The sequence below is a fragment of the Pelodiscus sinensis genome, chromosome 11 (assembly GCF_049634645.1).
Source record: "Pelodiscus sinensis isolate JC-2024 chromosome 11, ASM4963464v1, whole genome shotgun sequence".
NCBI classification, from domain to species: Eukaryota; Metazoa; Chordata; order Testudines; family Trionychidae; genus Pelodiscus; species Pelodiscus sinensis.
The window spans coordinates 16,353,856-16,372,367 of NC_134721.1; the positions used below are offsets into that span (position 1 = coordinate 16,353,856).

Genomic DNA, 18,512 nt, shown 5'->3' on the forward strand with positions numbered 1-18,512 from the left:
CCTGTGCTTGGGAGCAATGTTGCAATGCTTATCATTGTTGCTTATATCAACTATTTTAGGTTCTAGTACTTGGAAACAAGAGAGACCTTCCTAATGCTCTGGATGAGAAGCAGCTAATTGAAAAGATGTAAGTCTCAAAGAAAATGTAACTAATGGAGTCTTGCTAAATTAAATCCTTATGGATGGATGTCTTGTGTTGATTGCTTGAAACACTTGAAGCCAGCTTGCATACGGTAGATTAAGTGATAGAGGTTGAATCTCTAAAATCCAGAACTCTGGTCTGGTAGTAACTGTGGTTCAGCAGGACTACAGATATTGCTGGACCAGAGAGCCCCTGCTGGCCAGGTTCAGAAGTGCAGGCCCAAGCAAGACGCAGCGTGGAGTGCAGCCCTGGCTGGGACTGGAGACAGTGGGGCCAGTGGCTGGGCGTCCAGCCCTTGTTGTGGATGGAGGCAGCAGGGCCAAATCCTGGCTGGTGCTGTGGGGGACTGGAGGCAACGGGGTGGTGGCAGGGAATGAAGCCCCAGCCAGGTGAGGAGCTTTAACCTCCCCAGATCAGGCAAACTCTGTGGTTTGGGACCACTCTGATCCCGGGGGTGCTGGACCAGGGAGATCCCATCTGTAGTGTCTTGGGAATGTTTTAAATGACTAATGTAGAATGAGATCATACTTTGTATTATCACCAAATGTTACTATGCCTCCTCTCTTTCAGGAATCTGGCTGCTATTCAGGACAGAGAAATTTGCTGCTATTCAATTTCTTGCAAAGAAAAGGATAATATAGGTAATATTTAACCCAAAAATGCCAATGAGACATTTGTTATACTGGAAGTGTACACACGCTTTCTATCCTCTTATCTGTGTTGGATATAGGCAATGTACTGAGTCTGAAAGTACCCTACAGTATCAAGGGATACTAACTTCCTCAGGGTCATTCTAAGGCAAATAATTGTATGCCACTTAAAAGGCGTTAAGCCTTCAAGTTCAGCAGTCCTTTATAGTACTTGTGTTCAAGAAGTGAAATGAAGTTTATTGCGTTACTTCAGCTAGCCTGTTTACAAGCTCCAAACTGCGAATTAGGCTAAAATACTGTTCTGTAAATTACAGTAGTTCATATATTAAATGAATCTTTCAGATAAGTTCTTTTCATGAACTTTGTAGGTTTTAGTACTGAGGGAACTGGTTTCATGAACATTTTTATCGATGATTTTGTCAGAAAATGAAGCACATGAACGTGTGAAGACTAAAATTCCTTATTGCATAACAAATATCATTTGTTCAGTTTCTTTTCCTTCTGGGTAAAATACATCCAAGGGATGCTTGGACAAACAGAGGGAGAAGTGTGCAATATACTTTGGTGGGTAACAATGTTAAGTGTTCTACCTACTCTAAGTTCAGCTGGTTGATGCTAGAGCGTGCATGACCTTAACTGATTGCTGCTGCTACTCATACAGGGCTGTTGCCTTGCCAAGATCTGGAGGAAGTTATATTTTCATATGGTGCCTTGACTATACTTGTTAACTCATTTACCATTCTGGGTGACAGCTGCCCGCTATATAAAAAGATGTTCCTGTAGAGAACAACTCTTATCATTGCGGGTTTATAAGTTACCACTTCAAATGGCTGTAGCTAAACTTTATTTTCAAACCACATTTTGTGGAGTCAGTCCTTCCAACCAGGTTTTCGACATAAAGATGTTAATGTCAAACCAATAAATTAGGTGTCCCGGCTTGGTATTTCTGGCTGTTCGTACCTGTGCATCTTCCTATGCTTGAATCAGTCCTCTGATTGCTCAGGGAACTGACATAAGAATCCTCTTGGATTTTCCTCTCGCTCCCTGTTTACAACTATTGGAACTATGACCACATGTGAGCCTATAATATCTGCCTAAATCTATAAAGACAAAGTACCTGAAAGTCTCCTGAATTACAAGTCTTGTGTTGGTGAATATGAGCAAGTACCTATCATCTCTGTCCTGGGTCATTCCATAACACAGATGAAAACCATTGAGTGAAGCTTGCTCAACGGGTAGCAGTTGGCCATAGTACACTCTGCTTCCTTACACAAGCTTCTCCCTTTTGCTGCTCTTAAGATTAAAAAGCCAGAAAGCTAAAACAATGTTGAGCACCTGCCCGAAATGTACTAGTTCCATGTCTTTCACTAACTTTTTGCTCTCATGCCCAGACTAGTTCTCCTCCCCCGTCCTCCCTTAGTGACTAATTGAGTAGTGGATGGAAATTCCATTGACTAATCAATTAGCTGATTACAAGAAATTAACATCCTTAGATGAGGCACCTGGAAGCATTTAAAAGTCCAGAGAGAGGGGGGAGGAGGGAAAGAGGGGATTTTGTTATGTACACACTGTAGTCCATGTGGATGATGAATGTTTTCTAACATTCTAATACATCCTGCTTGCTGTGATCACTATAGTGCTTTAGGCAGTTGGATAAACTTTCTCTCTGCCTTTCCTGGAGGCTTCATAGTCTTTCTGTAACTGACCAGCTGGCCAGAATTTATCCCCTCCATTTGTTTTTTCCATATTTACAGATTGCTTGGTGTAGGATTTCTGTAAACAGTTGCATGAAATCATGGTGAAAACTGGCAGTTATTCCAAATTTGAATAATAAACTCTGGATTTCACTTTCAAGGGAAGATGGCACATGTAACTTTGAATACACATTCCCTTCTGTGGGGGAGATGAATGCAGCTTGTGATGCTATTGAAGATTCCTCTCTAGGGATGTGATGGACTACTCAACTATCAGATAAGCAAACATTTATCCAATAGTCAACAGGCTAGTCACTCCTCCCCTGCCCTTGCTGCCTCTATCAGAGGCAGCAAGGGTGGGGGGAAGAGGAGGGGCAGACCCTGTGCTCCATGGATTGCTGCTGCTTTGAAATGCTGTGCAGCCCAGGGCTAGCTGGGGTGTCCCCAGGCTGCACATGGTGTTTCAAAGTGGCAGCACCTCATGGAGCCTGGGATAAGCGGGGAGTCCCCAGCTGATCCTGGGCTCCACATGGCGCTTTTGACTTTGAAGTATGGCAACACCCACAGGGCTGTTGGTACACTTCAAAGGTGGAGGCATTCTGTAGACTAATTGGATAGTTGATGGAAAATGCATTGACTATTCAATTAGTTAGATAGGCAATGCTTAATATCTTTATTCCTCTCACCTGTGTACTGAACAAGGTCCTGGAAGAACTTGTATAATGTGCGTGCACAACTTTTCAGTGCAACTTAAATGTTAGCTGTATTTGTAAAATCTTATACTAGTGAATCTTTTTTCTTTAGATATCACACTTCAGTGGCTTATTCAACATTCAAAATCTAGAAGAAGCTGAAGTCTTCCTGGAATCTCTCATCTGGCCATAATCTCAGAAATGTCCACATCCTCCATAATGAATTACTACCCAATAGTCCTCTTGTATCCAAGAAATGGCCTTTTCCAGTTCATTTCTCATGTGCACTGCTGAAGACATCTATTCCTGTTCCTATCACAAAGAATCAATTAGAGTTGTCATGATAAAGTCAGCACAAAAGATTTATTTTACAGCTGTCTGAAGAATGTGTGTGTGGAGGGTCTTTTTAAATTATCTGTACCATATTAAATCAGAGTACCTTTCTGTTCTGGTCTTTCTGGGCCAGATTTTTATATTTGATTTTTCAGAAAATGTTGAAGTTTTTATTTTGTGTGTTCAGTGGCTTGAAGAAGCTGGCACTGCACAGCATCAAGATTCTAGTACCATATAAGGCATTTAGAAAACCTTTAAGCATGACATGTGAAATGCTAACTTATTTTTATCTCTCAAATGCAAGTGAGGTGTGTATTGAAAGATTTAGAAATGGAAACTGTCTGCATAGGGGAGCACTAGGTCAGCTTCACTAATTCTTCTACAGATGGGACTTTGTGGTCACTTTTTTTAGACATCACTTTTCGAATGAATTAGAAAAGCAAAATCTTATTTGTCCAGAACATTACTTGTATCGTCCTTTTTGTTTAGTGTTTTATGGGGATGGAAATGGAATATTTTACTAAAAGCTTACAACAGGTGGAGTATTCTAGCGGATGAAAGAATTTGCTACGAGCATCTCTTTGCCACAAATGCATTTTTCTATCTTCAGACGCTTAAATGATCTTTATCTGAAACATGAGAACAAATCTGAGCTGCTCTGTTAGTTTATTTTGGTAACCAGTCATACTGCAGACTTTCAGCACTGCATTTGTAATTTTCTAGTCAGTCTCTCTTGCTCATGGAATAGCTAGGCACGATTTCACCAGTGCTACAGAATATCTAGCTATTGTGACAACTCTAGACCTGCCTGCTTTCTCTGTGTAATCATGTGCAAAGTCTACAGGTTGTAAGTTGAAATGTTTTATTGTCTCAAAGCACAAGAGCCAATGAATTGATCCTGTTTCTTGATTAGCTTCTACAATATAGAGAAATATGTATAAACTAAAGATTGTAAGATGTCTTTGTAGCTATACTTTCTCAGTGACGTCAGTATATATTTAAAGGGACAGACTTGTCGGGACTGGTTTGTTCATATAGTAATGTTAATGTAGCCCACTGTATTGTATACAACTATTGTGTTGCCTCACACTGTGTGTGATTCTTTTAAGCAGCACCTAAACATAGATTCAGATGGTGCACTTTTGTCCATCACATAACTAAGACAAACCAGTTTTTAATTGCTATGGCCTTACTGCTCTGTACCAACTACTGCACTGTGCGCACACACTACATGTCTCCATTTACAAACCCAGCTTGTATTTAGTTGGTCATTTCATTCTCTGAAGCATGGTTTCAATTAATCCCATAGTAGTGTTGGTGCTGTGAAGGATATATTAACTTGCTACTGTAGTCACTAGTTCACTGTGAACTGCTACAGTTACTTTATTTAGCAACTTTGCTTGTGCCTAAAATAAGGAAACTGAGCTAGAATGTGTGACACTTTCTGTGGGGACCAGGTCACTCTTTAGTTAACTGGCCTATAGCTGAACTTGATGTGTTTGGTGTGTATCTACTTGACTGCTTTTAGAATTTATGGCATCCAAACACTACTACCAACTGTTAATCTGTGCATTAATCTCTGCATGTGAACAACTTATATAATTACTGGACTTTGTAAATAAGTGAATTTTTTTATTTAGGTGGATGCATATTGTTGGTTTACTGCTCTTCAGCTTTAGTCAATAAACTTACATTTTGAGGGTTGTATTGATGCTTACTTATGGACTCAATTTTGGCCTAATGCCTTTCTATAGGCCATGGCCAACTAACTCTTCTGACTTTTAAAATAAACGGAGTCAAATTATAATACTGATGGACAACATACAGTGTTGCGTGGAGCGAATGGCTAGCTCAGTGTGAAACTGGCCATGCTCAGATCTTGCTTGTACATTGAACTCCTCACTGCATACAAAAAACTAAAATGCACTATTATCTTAAAGTAACATCCAGTCTAGATTTCAAAATTGTCTGGAGAATCTTCCATGGCATTGGGTTAACTGCCCTCAATGTTAAATTCAGACTGGAAATAAGATGTAAATTTTTGTCTCCAACTTCTAGCCATTGGATTGTTACGTCTTTCTTTGCTACATTCAACATTTTTTCCTCATGTAGGTATTTAAAGAATCATCTAGTTGCCCCTTACATTTTCTTTGTTAAAGCTAAATATATTGATTTGGGGTTTTTCCAGTTCTTTAATCCTTCTCATGGCTCTTCTCTGAACTTTCGTCTGTTTATCAATATCCTTCCTAAATTGTGGCACCACGTTGCCAAATATAAAGGTGGTAGACTTTTTACTCCTACTCAAGATTAATCTGTTTTTGGTCATCCAAGGATGGCATTTAGCCCTTTTGGCCAGAATATTGGTGATTTGTCCTTCGTTATTTACCACTCCCCGTGTGTGGTTTTCCCTTTTTCTGCAAAAGCTGATTTTTATTTTCTTCCAAGTAATGAATATCTATTTTAAATAGAGTGGGGCTGGAAATTGATCCCTGTGTGACTTCCCCTCTTCTGCCTGCTTCCCCCCCCAAAAAACAAAACAAACCCACAGCCTTTGAATGGTTTCCTGTTTGCAATTACTCTATACCTATCCATTAGATGGCTTTTAATCCATTTGTGTAACATGTTAATAGTGTGTCTATCTTCTTTAGCAAAATGTCATGTATTACAAAGTCAAATGCCTTATGGTTCTCTATTTAAATCAATGCTATTATCTGTATCTGCTAAACTTGTAATCTATCAAACTAGCTTTATATGATGTAGCTTCTGTAAACTCATGTTGACTAGCATTATTCACCCTCTTAACTTCTGTGTCAGGCACTATTTTGTTTGGAAGTGATGTCAGACTGATGGATTTATAACTGACCATGATGACCTGGGTTACCCTTTCTAAATTAGCACAATATTTTCTTCTGGAACTTCCCTGGTGTTCTGAGATGTTATAAACATTACTAGAAAGCTCAGCCCTTTCAAAACTCTTGGAGGTAAGTTATAAAGATTTGCTGATCTAAAGAATATTTATCTTCAATAGCTGCTGTTTAAATCAGCCTTTGGCATTAGTGGAATGAAACCAATGTTATGTGACTATCCTGGTCTTATTCCAGTTACAGAACCAATATTTGTAAAACACGTCTGCCTTTTAAGTTATCTCTAATTTGATCATTTCCATGTAACAGACTCGCTCATACCATAAGATTGTTTTTCTTATACTACCTGTTCATTGAACTGAACTTGGACCATAGACCATTATTGTGGCTATAAAATCTATACCCATGTCAATCGTCAATCTGCAAAAATGGTCCACTTACATCCTCATTAAGCAGATCTCTGGTTTTGCATGGCTCTAGCCATAGGTTTCTACTTGTCCTTTCTGTTTTTCCTTAGGATTGTTTTTAATTCCTAACTTTTGCTTTCTATTCTGAACTTTCCCTTTCTTCTACTTCTGTACAATTTAATAGTGGTCTTCTAAAGCAGGTCAGGTTTTTATCCAGTATGGTATTCTTTATTGTGACTTGTTAAACATTAGGTGTGCTTTAAACAATTCCTGATTATATTCACATTTTTGATCAAATTCTTTCTCCCACATGACTAGTCTCATTAACTTTCTAATTTGTGAAATTAGCCCTTACAAAGCACCAAATCTATGATCACTGGTCTGGACTTGATTCTGTTTGCACATTATAAATGTGGTGACTTGTGTCTAAGCTGCCCTTGCTACTACTTAGTTCTATGAGCCAATTATTCTCTGTCAAGACAAACCTAATACAGAATCCCAGTGTTAAATCCAACACTGAGTTAGGAAGTTGTCAACTATAGTACTGAATTCCAGACGCGTTTTACTACTGTCAGTATGTGATCTTGTGTAAAGCATATTGAAGTGTTCTCACTGCTTCCCACCCGCATAAACATCAAAGATGTGGAAAGAACTGGTCCCCTTGTTTGCTAGTGTAGCTTGGTGGTCTGTAACAGATGCCATCTTGTACCTCCCTTTTACTTGTGTTAGACATTGATCTAGAAGCAGTCAAGATCAGTGACTCAAACAGAAAAACATTTTTGAGAATCTACTGCCATTCCATTTTCGTTTTTGCAGTCGTTTCTACACCAGTTACGTTAAAATCATGGTAATCATCCTACAGTTTTTTCAAAAATACCAATTTATGCTCCTAAATGAACAATTCTGATTCTTGGTGTTTTACCCCAGCTCCTACCATTGATGTACAGACAATTAAATAACATCTTAATTTTGTTAACATCTTCATTCTGTGTGGAGTGGTCATATCTTCCCTCTTCACCCTTCCTTTTTGTGGTGTTTAACACCCTCTTGACTACTGTAGTCAGCCTGCTGAGGTAGAGGCCATCCAAACTATACAGTTCCACTCACCACAAAAATAAAACGGTATATAATTTACCTAATCAGCCGTCTGCTTCCCGAGTCTTCAGTTTTCTCTGACTGTGGACAGGAACAATTTCTGTCCAAACAATCTTCCCTGAGCATGTGTCTGAAATAAGCTATGATGGTGTCACTAGTCTATATGAATGGGTACCCAATGGAGCCTTTCCTGTTAACACTAGACAGGTTTTTGAAGTTGTGACCTCTTGTGTCCATAGAGCTTGTTGCCCAATATTTCTGCATATGTTCAAGTCCCTCCACAAGAGCTGAGGAAGGAACCCTCCAAACAAGTCATTTGGAGCAGGCATAATGCTCAACCAATCTAAAAATGTAAGAATTTTGGTACCTTTGGGAATTGCTTGTGCTGTGGCCCTGTGTGCATCTTGCCCTTTCTTTCAGTCTTCTGTAGAAGGGCAAATTAGTTTTTCATTACCCCCCCATCAACTACTGTGATTGGCCTGTATTACTTAAACCATCTTGTTAGTCGTTAAAGTGCTACACAGTCCTATTTTTTGTTTCAGCTGCACCAGACTAACATGGCTACATTTCTACCACTACCTGCATTACTTTAGGCATCTTTATCAAGTGGAATAGGGTCAAGTTGTTAACTTCTTGGGGGGGCAGGACTCCCACTGTAAGACCACTTTATGCCACCTTTTATACCTGCTTGCTCTAAATTAAGGGAATGGGTTCTGTGAGTACTTAATTAGTTGCAACCATGCAATCTTGGTCCTAGTTATCACACTTTCAGAGCTGTCCAGTTGAGCACTTAGATATAAAGCTGTCAATTGTAGGGGAGGGGAAGCATTTGTATTATGAGCCATGTGAGTGCTATTGCTGCATTGCTGGTAGGTGTTGTATGGTAAGTTTTCTTAAGGATGTTAAATGGCATTTAATCAGCTAATTGACTAATGGATGAATGGTTGGAGGGGAGGGGAGAAGAGCTGCAGCAGGGTTAGCTCCAGGCCCCAGGAGTTAACCTGTCTGCAACTCTGCCTTTTAAACATTTTAAGAGACACCAGGCTCTTCATAAATTTAAAAGGCTGAAGCGCAGCAGCAGGGACCAGGCATGAGCCAGAAATTGACTGATGCCTGGTTTATACCCAGTGCTCTCCCCGCAATGGAGACAGTGCTGGGGGCAAGAACCAGCTTTTAAGCCAGCTCTTCCCAGCACCAGCTCCCCCCCCCCGCCTTTTTTTTGCTGCCTCTTCAATAGAGGCAGGGAGGTGGAGAGTAACTAGTCAAATCATTAGTTGACTATCAGATAAGCATATACTTATCTGATAGTTGGCTAGTCACTTGCATCCCTACTTCTTAATGGCTTAGTGAAAGCTGCTTGTCCTTCTTTGAGTGCTTGCTCGTCCATTCTGATTAGGTGTACGCGTGCTGCGTGCACAGATTCTGGAGCTTTTTTCCCTTAGCAGTATCCATAGGGCCAGCAGGGAGCCCCCTGGAGTGGTGCTGGTATACTGGTGCATATATACCCCTGCTGGCCCTCCCACCCCTCAGTTCCTTCTTACCGCTTGTGACGGTAGCTGGAGCATGCTTCAGGCTGATAGCCATCTCTTAGCAGCTTATTTCTTATCTGTTGTATTATAGTTCTAGTTGAAGTTAAGTAGTTAAGTGCTGTAAATATTTAGTTAAGGGAGCAGTGGAACCCTCCCGTGGGGGGGGGGGGGGGGGGTATGCCAGGGCCCCAGGGCTTTAAACCCTGTGCTTCCTGCTCCAAACCTATGCCTGGCGGAGATCCCCACTCCGACTGCTTAAAGTGTCTGGGTGAGGCCCATCGAGCTGAAAGCTGCTCTATCTGTAAGAGCTTTAAGCCCCGGACCAAGAAGGACTCCCGGCTGGAACTCCTGCTAATGGAGTCGGTACTGCAGCCTCAGAGGGAGGAGTGGCCTCACTCTGCCTGCAGCGCACCGTTGGTGGCACCCCCGTCGGACAACAAGGCACAGATCGCAGTCACCGGTGCCGAGGGCCTCCAAGAGCTCGAGGGGATGCTCGGCAGAGAGGAGTGCCCAGACGGAGGGGCACCTGTCTTCTAAGTCCTCCAAAAAGAGGCGCAGCCCGGGCAAGGGCCCAGGGCAGCCCGTGGGGCTAGGAGAGGTCCGTCGGCCCTCCACCCCAGAAACTTTTGAGGCAGCCCGGGACCTCATTCACATGGCTGTGGATGAAGGGGAGGGCCCAGTGCCGCAGGAGCGGACTGCGCCGGCACCAGCCTCAAGTGCCCCCCAGCAGGCTATGGCCGGGTCGTGGGACACTCTGGGCAAAGGGCAGGCCTCGGCCCAGCAGCAGTTTTTCTCGGAGCCGGGACGAACACCGCACCGACCCTGGGCCCCTTCCCGACGGCACCAGGAGCGAGTGCGCTTGCGGCGCCGACTGCACCAGTGCAGGGTCTGGTGCCGCAGATGGCCCCCTGGGCGGTGCAGGGCCCTGCACCGTACTATGTGCCACCTGCGGTGCCACAGCAGGCACCCCGCACGGCACCGACGCTGATGCCTCTCCCGGCACGGATCCCTGCTTACTCCTTGAGCGCAGCAGCAGGGCGCAGCGCCGCTGCACATGACGGCACCGGAGGGTTATGTACCGGCCTATCAGATGCAGCTGGACACGGTACCTCCGCAGCAAAGGCCTCCACTCATGCCCCCACCAGCACCGCATGCGGTGCACAGGGGCAAGCCATCGGCCATGGCAGCCCAGCGAAGGGTGCAGGCTTCATCGGCCCCTCCCTGGTCAGCATCAGAGTACTCTTCGGAGTCGGAGGCCGAGTCGGTGGCTTCGGCCAGGTCTTCATATAGGTCACGGCCCCGTTGTAGGTCCCGCTCGTTGGTCAGATCATCTCACCGGGAGCCGGTGGACCAGCAGCAGTGGCAGGGGCAACCCCAGTGGGCTTTCTGGATGCCCTGGGCATACCACCAGGCCCAGGGGCCTCCCCCTACGGGGCCAGCAGCGGGGTCATCCCGAAGGAGTAGCACTCCGTCCGCCACCCCCTTGACAGCCCCCCCCCGCCTGGAGGCAGCTCGTCTATGGTGGCGAGGCCGAGACCCCCGGTTATTGGGCAGGGGCAGGGGGCTATGTCCCAGCCAGGCGCAACCTATGTGGACATCTCTGCCCAGGGGGAACCAGGGGCACAGATAACTGAGGAGGAGGCAATCCCCTCAAGGGAGTTCTTGTCGTCTTCACCCGACGAGGCCCTGGCCGACCCCGCGCCCCAGCCCCCGTCTATGGACCCCAGGGCGCACCAGGAGCTGCTCCAAAGGCTGGCGGTCAATCTTGCGGTCCAGCATGAGGAGGTTCACGAGGACTTAGATCCTATGGTGGACATCATAGCGGCAGCGGGCCCTGGTCGAGTGGCACTCCCACTGAATAAAACGGTGGACAAGCGGTCTAAAACTCTGTGGCAGACGCTGGCTTCTATTGCACTGACCCAGAAGGGGGTTGAGAGACGGTACTATGTACCCCAGGAGGGGCACGAGCATCTTTTTACCCACCCGGCTCCGGGATCCATAGTGGTTCAGGCCGCTGGGCAGAAGGAGCGCCAAGGGCCTCCAGGTCCTACTCCGAAGGCGAAGGAGCCTAGGAGATTGGACCTATTTGGCTGGAAGGCCTATGCCACAGGGGGCCTCCAGCTACGTATAGCTAACCAGCAACTGATGCTGGGGCGTTATGCTTTTAATACATGGGCGTCTATGCAGAAATTTGCCAGCCAGCTTCCTCCCGAATCCCGCCAGGAATTCAGGGCCCTGACGGAAGAGGGACAAGCTGTGGCGCGTACCTCTCTCCAGGCGGCCTTGGACGCAGCTGATTCGGCAGCCCGTAATATGGCCACAGGGGTTATGAGGCGAAGTGCCTGGCTGCAGGTGTCTGGCATCCCGCCCGAGGTGCAGACCACCATTCAGGACCTGCCCTTTGAGGGGCCGGCCTTGTTTTCAGAGCAGACTGATTCCAAGCTGCATAGCTTGAAGGACTCAAGGGCAACCCTGAAGTCACTAGGGATACATACCCCGGCGCCTCAGAGGCGCTCTTTCCAGACTAGACCCTACCTTAGAAGGGGGCGAAACAACGATAGGGGTTGCAGGAGAGGCCGCAACAAGAGCCGCCCTGACCTCTTCAGAGGCAGGCGTAGGGGCCCTCGGTCAGACTCCGAGAGGCGCTCAGGTCCGTCACCCGGTCACCAAACTAAGCCCTCATTTTGAAGGTACGCCAGAGAGCAGAGTACCAGTAGCGCCTATCTGTCCGCCCTTTGGGGACCGTCTTTCCCTCTTTTACCAGGAATGGTTAAAGATCATGTCGGACTGTTGGGTCCTAGACCTGGTGAAGCAGGGATATACTATCCCCTTCCTTTCCTACCCTGCCTCCCATCCCCCTGCTCCTTCCCTTTTCAGGGACCCCTCTCACAAGACACACCTGTTGATGCTAGGGGCCATAGAAAGGGTGTCCCCAGACGTAAGGGGAAAGGGTTTCTACTTCCGCTACTTCCTAGTACCCAAGGCGAAAGGGGGCATGCATCCCATACTAGACCTCTGAAACCTGAACACCTTTATAAGGAAGACAAAGTTCAGGATGGTGATGCTAGCCTGCATCATCCCATCGCTCAGAAAGGGGGACTGGTATGCTGCTCTCGATTTAAAGAATGCGTACTTCCACATTTCAATTTTTCCAAGTCACCGAAAATTCCTTGGGTTCACGGTGGGACAGGACCACTTCCAGTTTACGGTCCTCCCTTTTGGACTATGTACAGCCCCGAGAGTTTTTACCAAATGTATGAGGGTGGTAGCCATGTTTCTGCGGCGGCACAGGGTCCAAGTGTTCCCATACCTGGACGACTGGCTCATAAGGGGCAAGTCTCGAACAAGTGTTGGGTCATGTCTCAAGGGCCAGGGTTTTGTTCGAGGGTTTCGGCCTCCTCACGTCGCCCAGGGAGCAGCCACACATGTCGCCCAGGGAACAGACTTCCTCCTCATAAACAAGGCCAAATCACTGCTAGAGCCTACGCAAGTCATAGACTTTGTGGGGGCCCATCTGGACTCGCCTTTGGGCAAGGCGTCCCTACCGAGAGACAGATTTATGACCATTTGCTCTCTGGTAGTGGGGCTGCAGGAGTCCCGACTACAACTGCGAGGACCTGCATGAGGCTCCTAGGCCACATGGCGGCAGGCACTTACGTGGTCCAACACGCCAGGTTACACATGCGCCTGTTGCAGGGGTGGCTCAAGGTAGCGCACAACCCCTTGAGGTCGCCGCTAGACGCGATAGTGACTACTCCTCAGGACATTCTCCGTTCTCTGGACTGGTGGAAGGACGAGGGCACGGTGTGTGCTGGGGTTCGATTCACCAAGCCGTCCCTGTCAGTGCAGCTGGTCACGGACGCTTCAGACGTGGGATGGGGCGCTCACCTGGGCAACCTCAGGACGTAAGGTACGTGGTCAATAGAGGAGGCTCACCTCCATATAAATATCAAGGAGCTGCGGGCAGTCAGGTTGGCCTGCAGGGGGTTCCTTCCTCACTTACAGAACAGAGTGGTGGCGGTGCTGACAGACAACACTACGGCCATATTCTATATCAACAAGCAGGGTGGGGCGCGTTCCTCTCCCTTGTGCCGGGAAGCCCTAGATCTATGGGAACTGTATAGCCCACAGTATTTTCTTGGAGGCATCTCACCTTCCGGGAACCAGGAACGGGCTAGTGGACAGGCTCAGCCGTTCGATCCAGGCGCACGAGTGGGTGCTAAGGTGGGATGTACTTCATGAGGTCTTCCAAAGGTGGGGGTTCCCCCGCCTGGACCTGTTTGCAACTCTGAGTAATGCCAAGTGCGGGGAGTTCTGTTCGTACATGGGGCATGGTCTGGGCTCTTGGAGATGCACTGCAGGTCAGCTGGCCCAGGGGCCTACTCTATGCCTTCCTTCCGTTCCCTCTGATCCACAACACGCTCCTCAGAGTGCAGAGGTTCAGGGCTCGGATCATCCTGATAGCGCCAGTATGGCCTCGACAGTACTGGTTCACCACCTTGCTGGATCTGGCTGTGGAGGGCCCGCTCAGGCTACCCCTAGTGCCAGATCTAATCACTCAGAGCTGCGAGGCCAGGGTGGCTCTTCCATCTCTCCATCTAGCAGCATGGCTCCTCAGTGGCTCTCAGTGACGGAGAGAGCCTGCTCCAGAGCAGTTCAGGAGGTCCTCTTAGAAAGCAGAAAGCCGTCCACTAGAGCCCTTTACGAGGCTATGTGGAAGAGGTTTACTTCCTGGCTGGAGGGCAGGACACTCGCTCCAGGTGAAGGGGCGGTTCCGACTGTCCTGGAATTCCTCCTCCACCTGCGGAAACAGGGCCTGGCCACAGCCTCCCTAAGGGTGTACCTGGTGGCCATAGCGGCCTTTCACGCTGGGGGGGGGGGGCAAAGGTCTATCTTTGCCAATCCCTTGGTTAAAAGATTTCTAAAGGGAGTTGACAGGATGATGCCATATGAGAGACTTCCGGTACCAGCTTGGGACCTTAACCTGGTCCTGACTGCCCTTATGAAGCCCCCGTTCGAGCCCCTGGCTTCATGCTCTTTGATGCATCTGTCCTATAAGGTAGCTTTCCTCGTGGCCATTACCTCGGCCAGGCGGGTGTCAGAGCTTAGGGCTCTCACCTCAGAACCATCTTACACGGTGTTTTTTTAAAGATAAGGTGAGGTTGCGTCCACACCCGGGGTTTCTTCCCAAGGTGGTCTCGCACTTCCACATGTCCCAAGATATTTACCTGCCAGTGTTTTACCCCAAGCCACACGCGTTGCCCAGGGAACAGGCTCTGCACTGCCTGGACGTTAGGAGGGCGTTGGCTTTTTATATAGATAGGACACGAGAGTTTCGTAAGTCAACTCAATTGTTTATTTCAGTGGCAGAAAGGATGTGTGGTCAGCCAGTCTCGGCGCAGCGTATATCCTCATGGATTACTTCCTGCATTCGACTGCTACGAGGGCGCGGGTAGACCACCGCCGCGCATAACAGCACATTCCACTAGAGCCCAGGCAGCGTTGGCGGCATTCCTGGCCTGCGTGCTGGTCTTGGAGATCTGCAGGGCAGCAACCTGGTCATCGGTGCACACCTCTGCAGAGCATTATGCAGTCACGGAGCTGGCCAGGGAGGATGCTGCCGTCGGGACCGCAGTTCTGTGTTCTGCAGAATAATAGTCACCTTCCGACCCCGCCTCTGGAGGGGGGACACGGCTAGGGACTCACCTAATCAGAATGGACATGAGCAAGCACTCCAAGAGGTTACTTACCTCGTAACTGTAGTTCTTTGAGATGTTGCTCATGTCCATTCTGCATCCCACCCACCTCCCCGTGTCGGAAGGAGCTGGCAGGGGTATATATGCACCGGTATACCGGTGCCACTGCAGGGGGCTCCCTGCTGGCCCTATGGATACTGCTAAAGGAAAAAAGCTCCGGAATCCATGCACGCGGCGCACGTACACCTAATCAGAATGGACATGAGCAACACATCTCGAACTACAGTTACGAGGTAAGTAACCTCTTCTTTTGTAGGGTAAATAGATCTGCTTTTTTTCTTGACTCTGTCCTGTAATTAAATCAGTTTCCATTCTGAAACTGTATAGCATACTGAAGGTAAAACATGCATTAATTAAAATTAGGTGAGCATAGTAAGCTAAATGCTTGGATTCACTTACATAAGACTTAGGCAGTCACTCATAAATTTGAGTCAATCAAGGAATTCCTATTAAATATGAATAGCAACAAAGAGTAATTCACTGGCTAGGTCTACACTGCTGGTTTTGCTAGCACTGAGTGCACAAATGAGGCGTGGATTAGCATATTGCCTTGCCTCACTTGCATAATATATGCAAGCCATTTTTGTGCAAAGGGTTTTTGCCGGGGGCGGGGGGACACAATTAGTGTGGATGTCTTCTTTTTGCACAAAAAACCCTTTTCCTGCCAGATCAGTAAATCTTTTTTGGGGCATAAGGATCTGGTGGGAAAAGGGTTTTTTTGTGCAAAAAAAAAAAGTCCACAGTACTTTTTTCCCCTCACAAAAATCTTTGCACAAAAATGGCGTGCATATATTATGCAAATGAGGTGAGGCACTATACTAATTCATGCCTCATTTGCATACTCACTGCTGGCAGAACCAGCAGTGTAGACATAGCCTATAATGTCCTGTTAATTCTACAAGAGTCTAAACAAATCCACCTAAATAGTCTAACAAGATGAGCAAAAACACCCTTACATCTCTTACAGCTGTGGTTTTTGCATTGAAGCCTTTTGTTTCTGATCTAGTTACAAATGTAGAAATGGGTATGTCCAAAGGAGAGTAATCTGTTCTGTGCAGCAGGAGAGTGATGGGTGTAATCTGTATAGGTCTGTTTTACAGGCTTCTGCCTGAGAGGAGTTCTTGATTATAATCAATAATTGATCTTAATATATTCATAATGCAAGTAAAATTGAAGCTTAGGTGTGAATTTCCCACATCATTGGGCTTGAGGAAACTCTTGGCTGTCTGATAGATCATCCAAATTAAGTTCTATCTAGTTGCCACTATTAGCATTAGTGATTTTTTTTTAGGGAATATATCCTAGGAGATCTCCCTACAAACTTAATTACTATACATGTGCTTACATACAGGTGCACATGCTTGAATACTCTGATTCTACTTCAGACAGACATGTTGTATCATAAGTCACAAAACTTTTAATGACTTTTACTTAATGCTGATTATCCAGCAATTTTCATGTTGTTGGATCATTAACTTGTAATATTTTGGCCATTCACTGTGGCTGTCCCATGTTACACTGTATTTGATTTTTTTTTGGCAGTTTGGCCTGTTTCTTATTTTTACTTCTAAATTGAATTTATAAAATGCTATTTCTTGACAAGTGGCATGCCTCAACTCTGCTTCTCTATTGGTTTTACTTGATTTTGCACTCAGCCCGAACTTCTAAAGATAATACTAGAAATATAAAGGTAAGTGGTGAGGGAAATTCGGTAAAATTACTTGCTTAAGAACTCAAACTGGGTGGCTTAAAACTGTGCATTCCTTGAGAAGCTAAACAGAAAAACTATTGAAATTTTTTTTTCAAAATGCTAGCTTGTAAAAGACTGGTCTCATAAGTGACTATATGGCTTATTACATGCTGCCGTAAGGTAAAGGATGCTGAAGGAAAATAAATCTGACCTGGTAATATGTTGGGGTTTTTTTTTTGTGCCGTTTAGTGGTGAGCACACATTCACCCAGCAAGCATGTATCTGCATACTTATTTTTTTGAAGGGGCAACTAAGGTGACTAGAGATCTCTTCCCCTTCTCCCCCCATTCTTAAAAGATGTACAAGTATTTCTTGTGCCTGGGTTACTAACTTTAATTACAATTTTGCAAAACTGTATACTGTTTAAGACCACATCTGCCACTGGGAAGGTTTTGAAGTGCTTAGAGATGATGGTTTTTGAGCACTATTTGAAATTGCAATCTGCTCCTTACTGCCAGTCCATGCACTGAATGATGTGTATGTGCTAGGTGGCAGGGGAAAATGTAAACTGGATATCTTCTATGCTGTGAGTTAACTTGGCAACATAGCTATCATTCTTTTAACATAGGCTTAGAATGTAACTTTTTAGGTATTTTAACATAAAAGGGTAGGTGGGGGAGTGCTGCTGTATGTGCTGTTTTAGGGGAACTAGTGTGGTGGCTTGAGGGGTGGAACTGGATGGGGAAGAGTCTCCCTTTATTACCTTTCATCTTCTATCCCAACTATGGCTGATACAGTAGTTTCAAGGATTCCCTATAAGCCTGGCCCTCTGGAATGTTCATACAGTACTAAGTTGTTTTTTGGTATGGAGCCAACATGTTCCTGAGTAACACCACTGAGAAAGTAGTGAGTTTTCCTTTAAACATACATACTGAGAACACTATGTGGATTTTCATGGGAAAAGCTAGTTGTCTAGCCCAAAGGCTTTGATCCTTTTGTGGTTTGAAATGCAAATGTTAGTGCTTTGCAAAAAAGCTCATGTGAATCTTCTGTAATGGAAAGTGCTAGATAGTCTAAATATCTGGGTTACTCCCATTTCCCCCTTTACGGTTTTATGGCTGCCTCATGTAGGTGTATAGAGCACTGAACTTGAAGTGAAGACATGTGGCTTCTGTTTCCAGTTCTAAAACTCATTTGTTGCATGATCTCAGGCAAGTCACTTAACTTTCACATTCATTCTTGTGGCTCAATATTGCTATTTATAAAATGGAGGAAACGAGAAAGCTCATCAATGAAAAATGCTATAAGTACTATACCTTCTGCATGTTGCAGACAAGACTTTATATATGAAAACTTTTACTGATGCATATCCACAGAACGAATGCCTTGTAGATACTGATGCAACTATTGGTTCCTAAGTATTAAGTTATTAAATTAACAAGTAAGGTTATGAATTGTTTTCATCGGTCGCCTTAAATTTTAGTCTATGGGGCCCACAAAGTGGAAATCCTATTGAATATTGCAGGAATAGTAGGCTCTGTATGGTCTGCATTTCACAACATACTTGCATTCTTTTTACAGTATACTAGATAACGTATGAGTAGTGATTGAAAAGTACCTTGTTGATTTGCTACACTGAATAAACTCTTACTTCATTACT

General features: G+C 45.5%; 1 protein-coding gene across 1 annotated transcript in view; it reads left to right on the forward strand.

Moving 5' to 3' along the window:
• ARL8B (ARF like GTPase 8B) overlaps window positions 1-5,218 on the forward strand; it is a 38,342-nt gene extending 33,124 nt beyond the window's left edge. The window contains exons 5-7 of the mRNA XM_075938703.1: window positions 60-127; window positions 713-783; window positions 3,291-5,218. Of these exons, the coding sequence (XP_075794818.1) occupies window positions 60-127; window positions 713-783; window positions 3,291-3,340 (189 nt within the window). The 3' untranslated portion in view covers window positions 3,341-5,218. The remainder of the gene's footprint in view (window positions 1-59; window positions 128-712; window positions 784-3,290) is intronic.
• The last annotated feature ends 13,294 nt before the right edge of the window (window positions 5,219-18,512 follow it).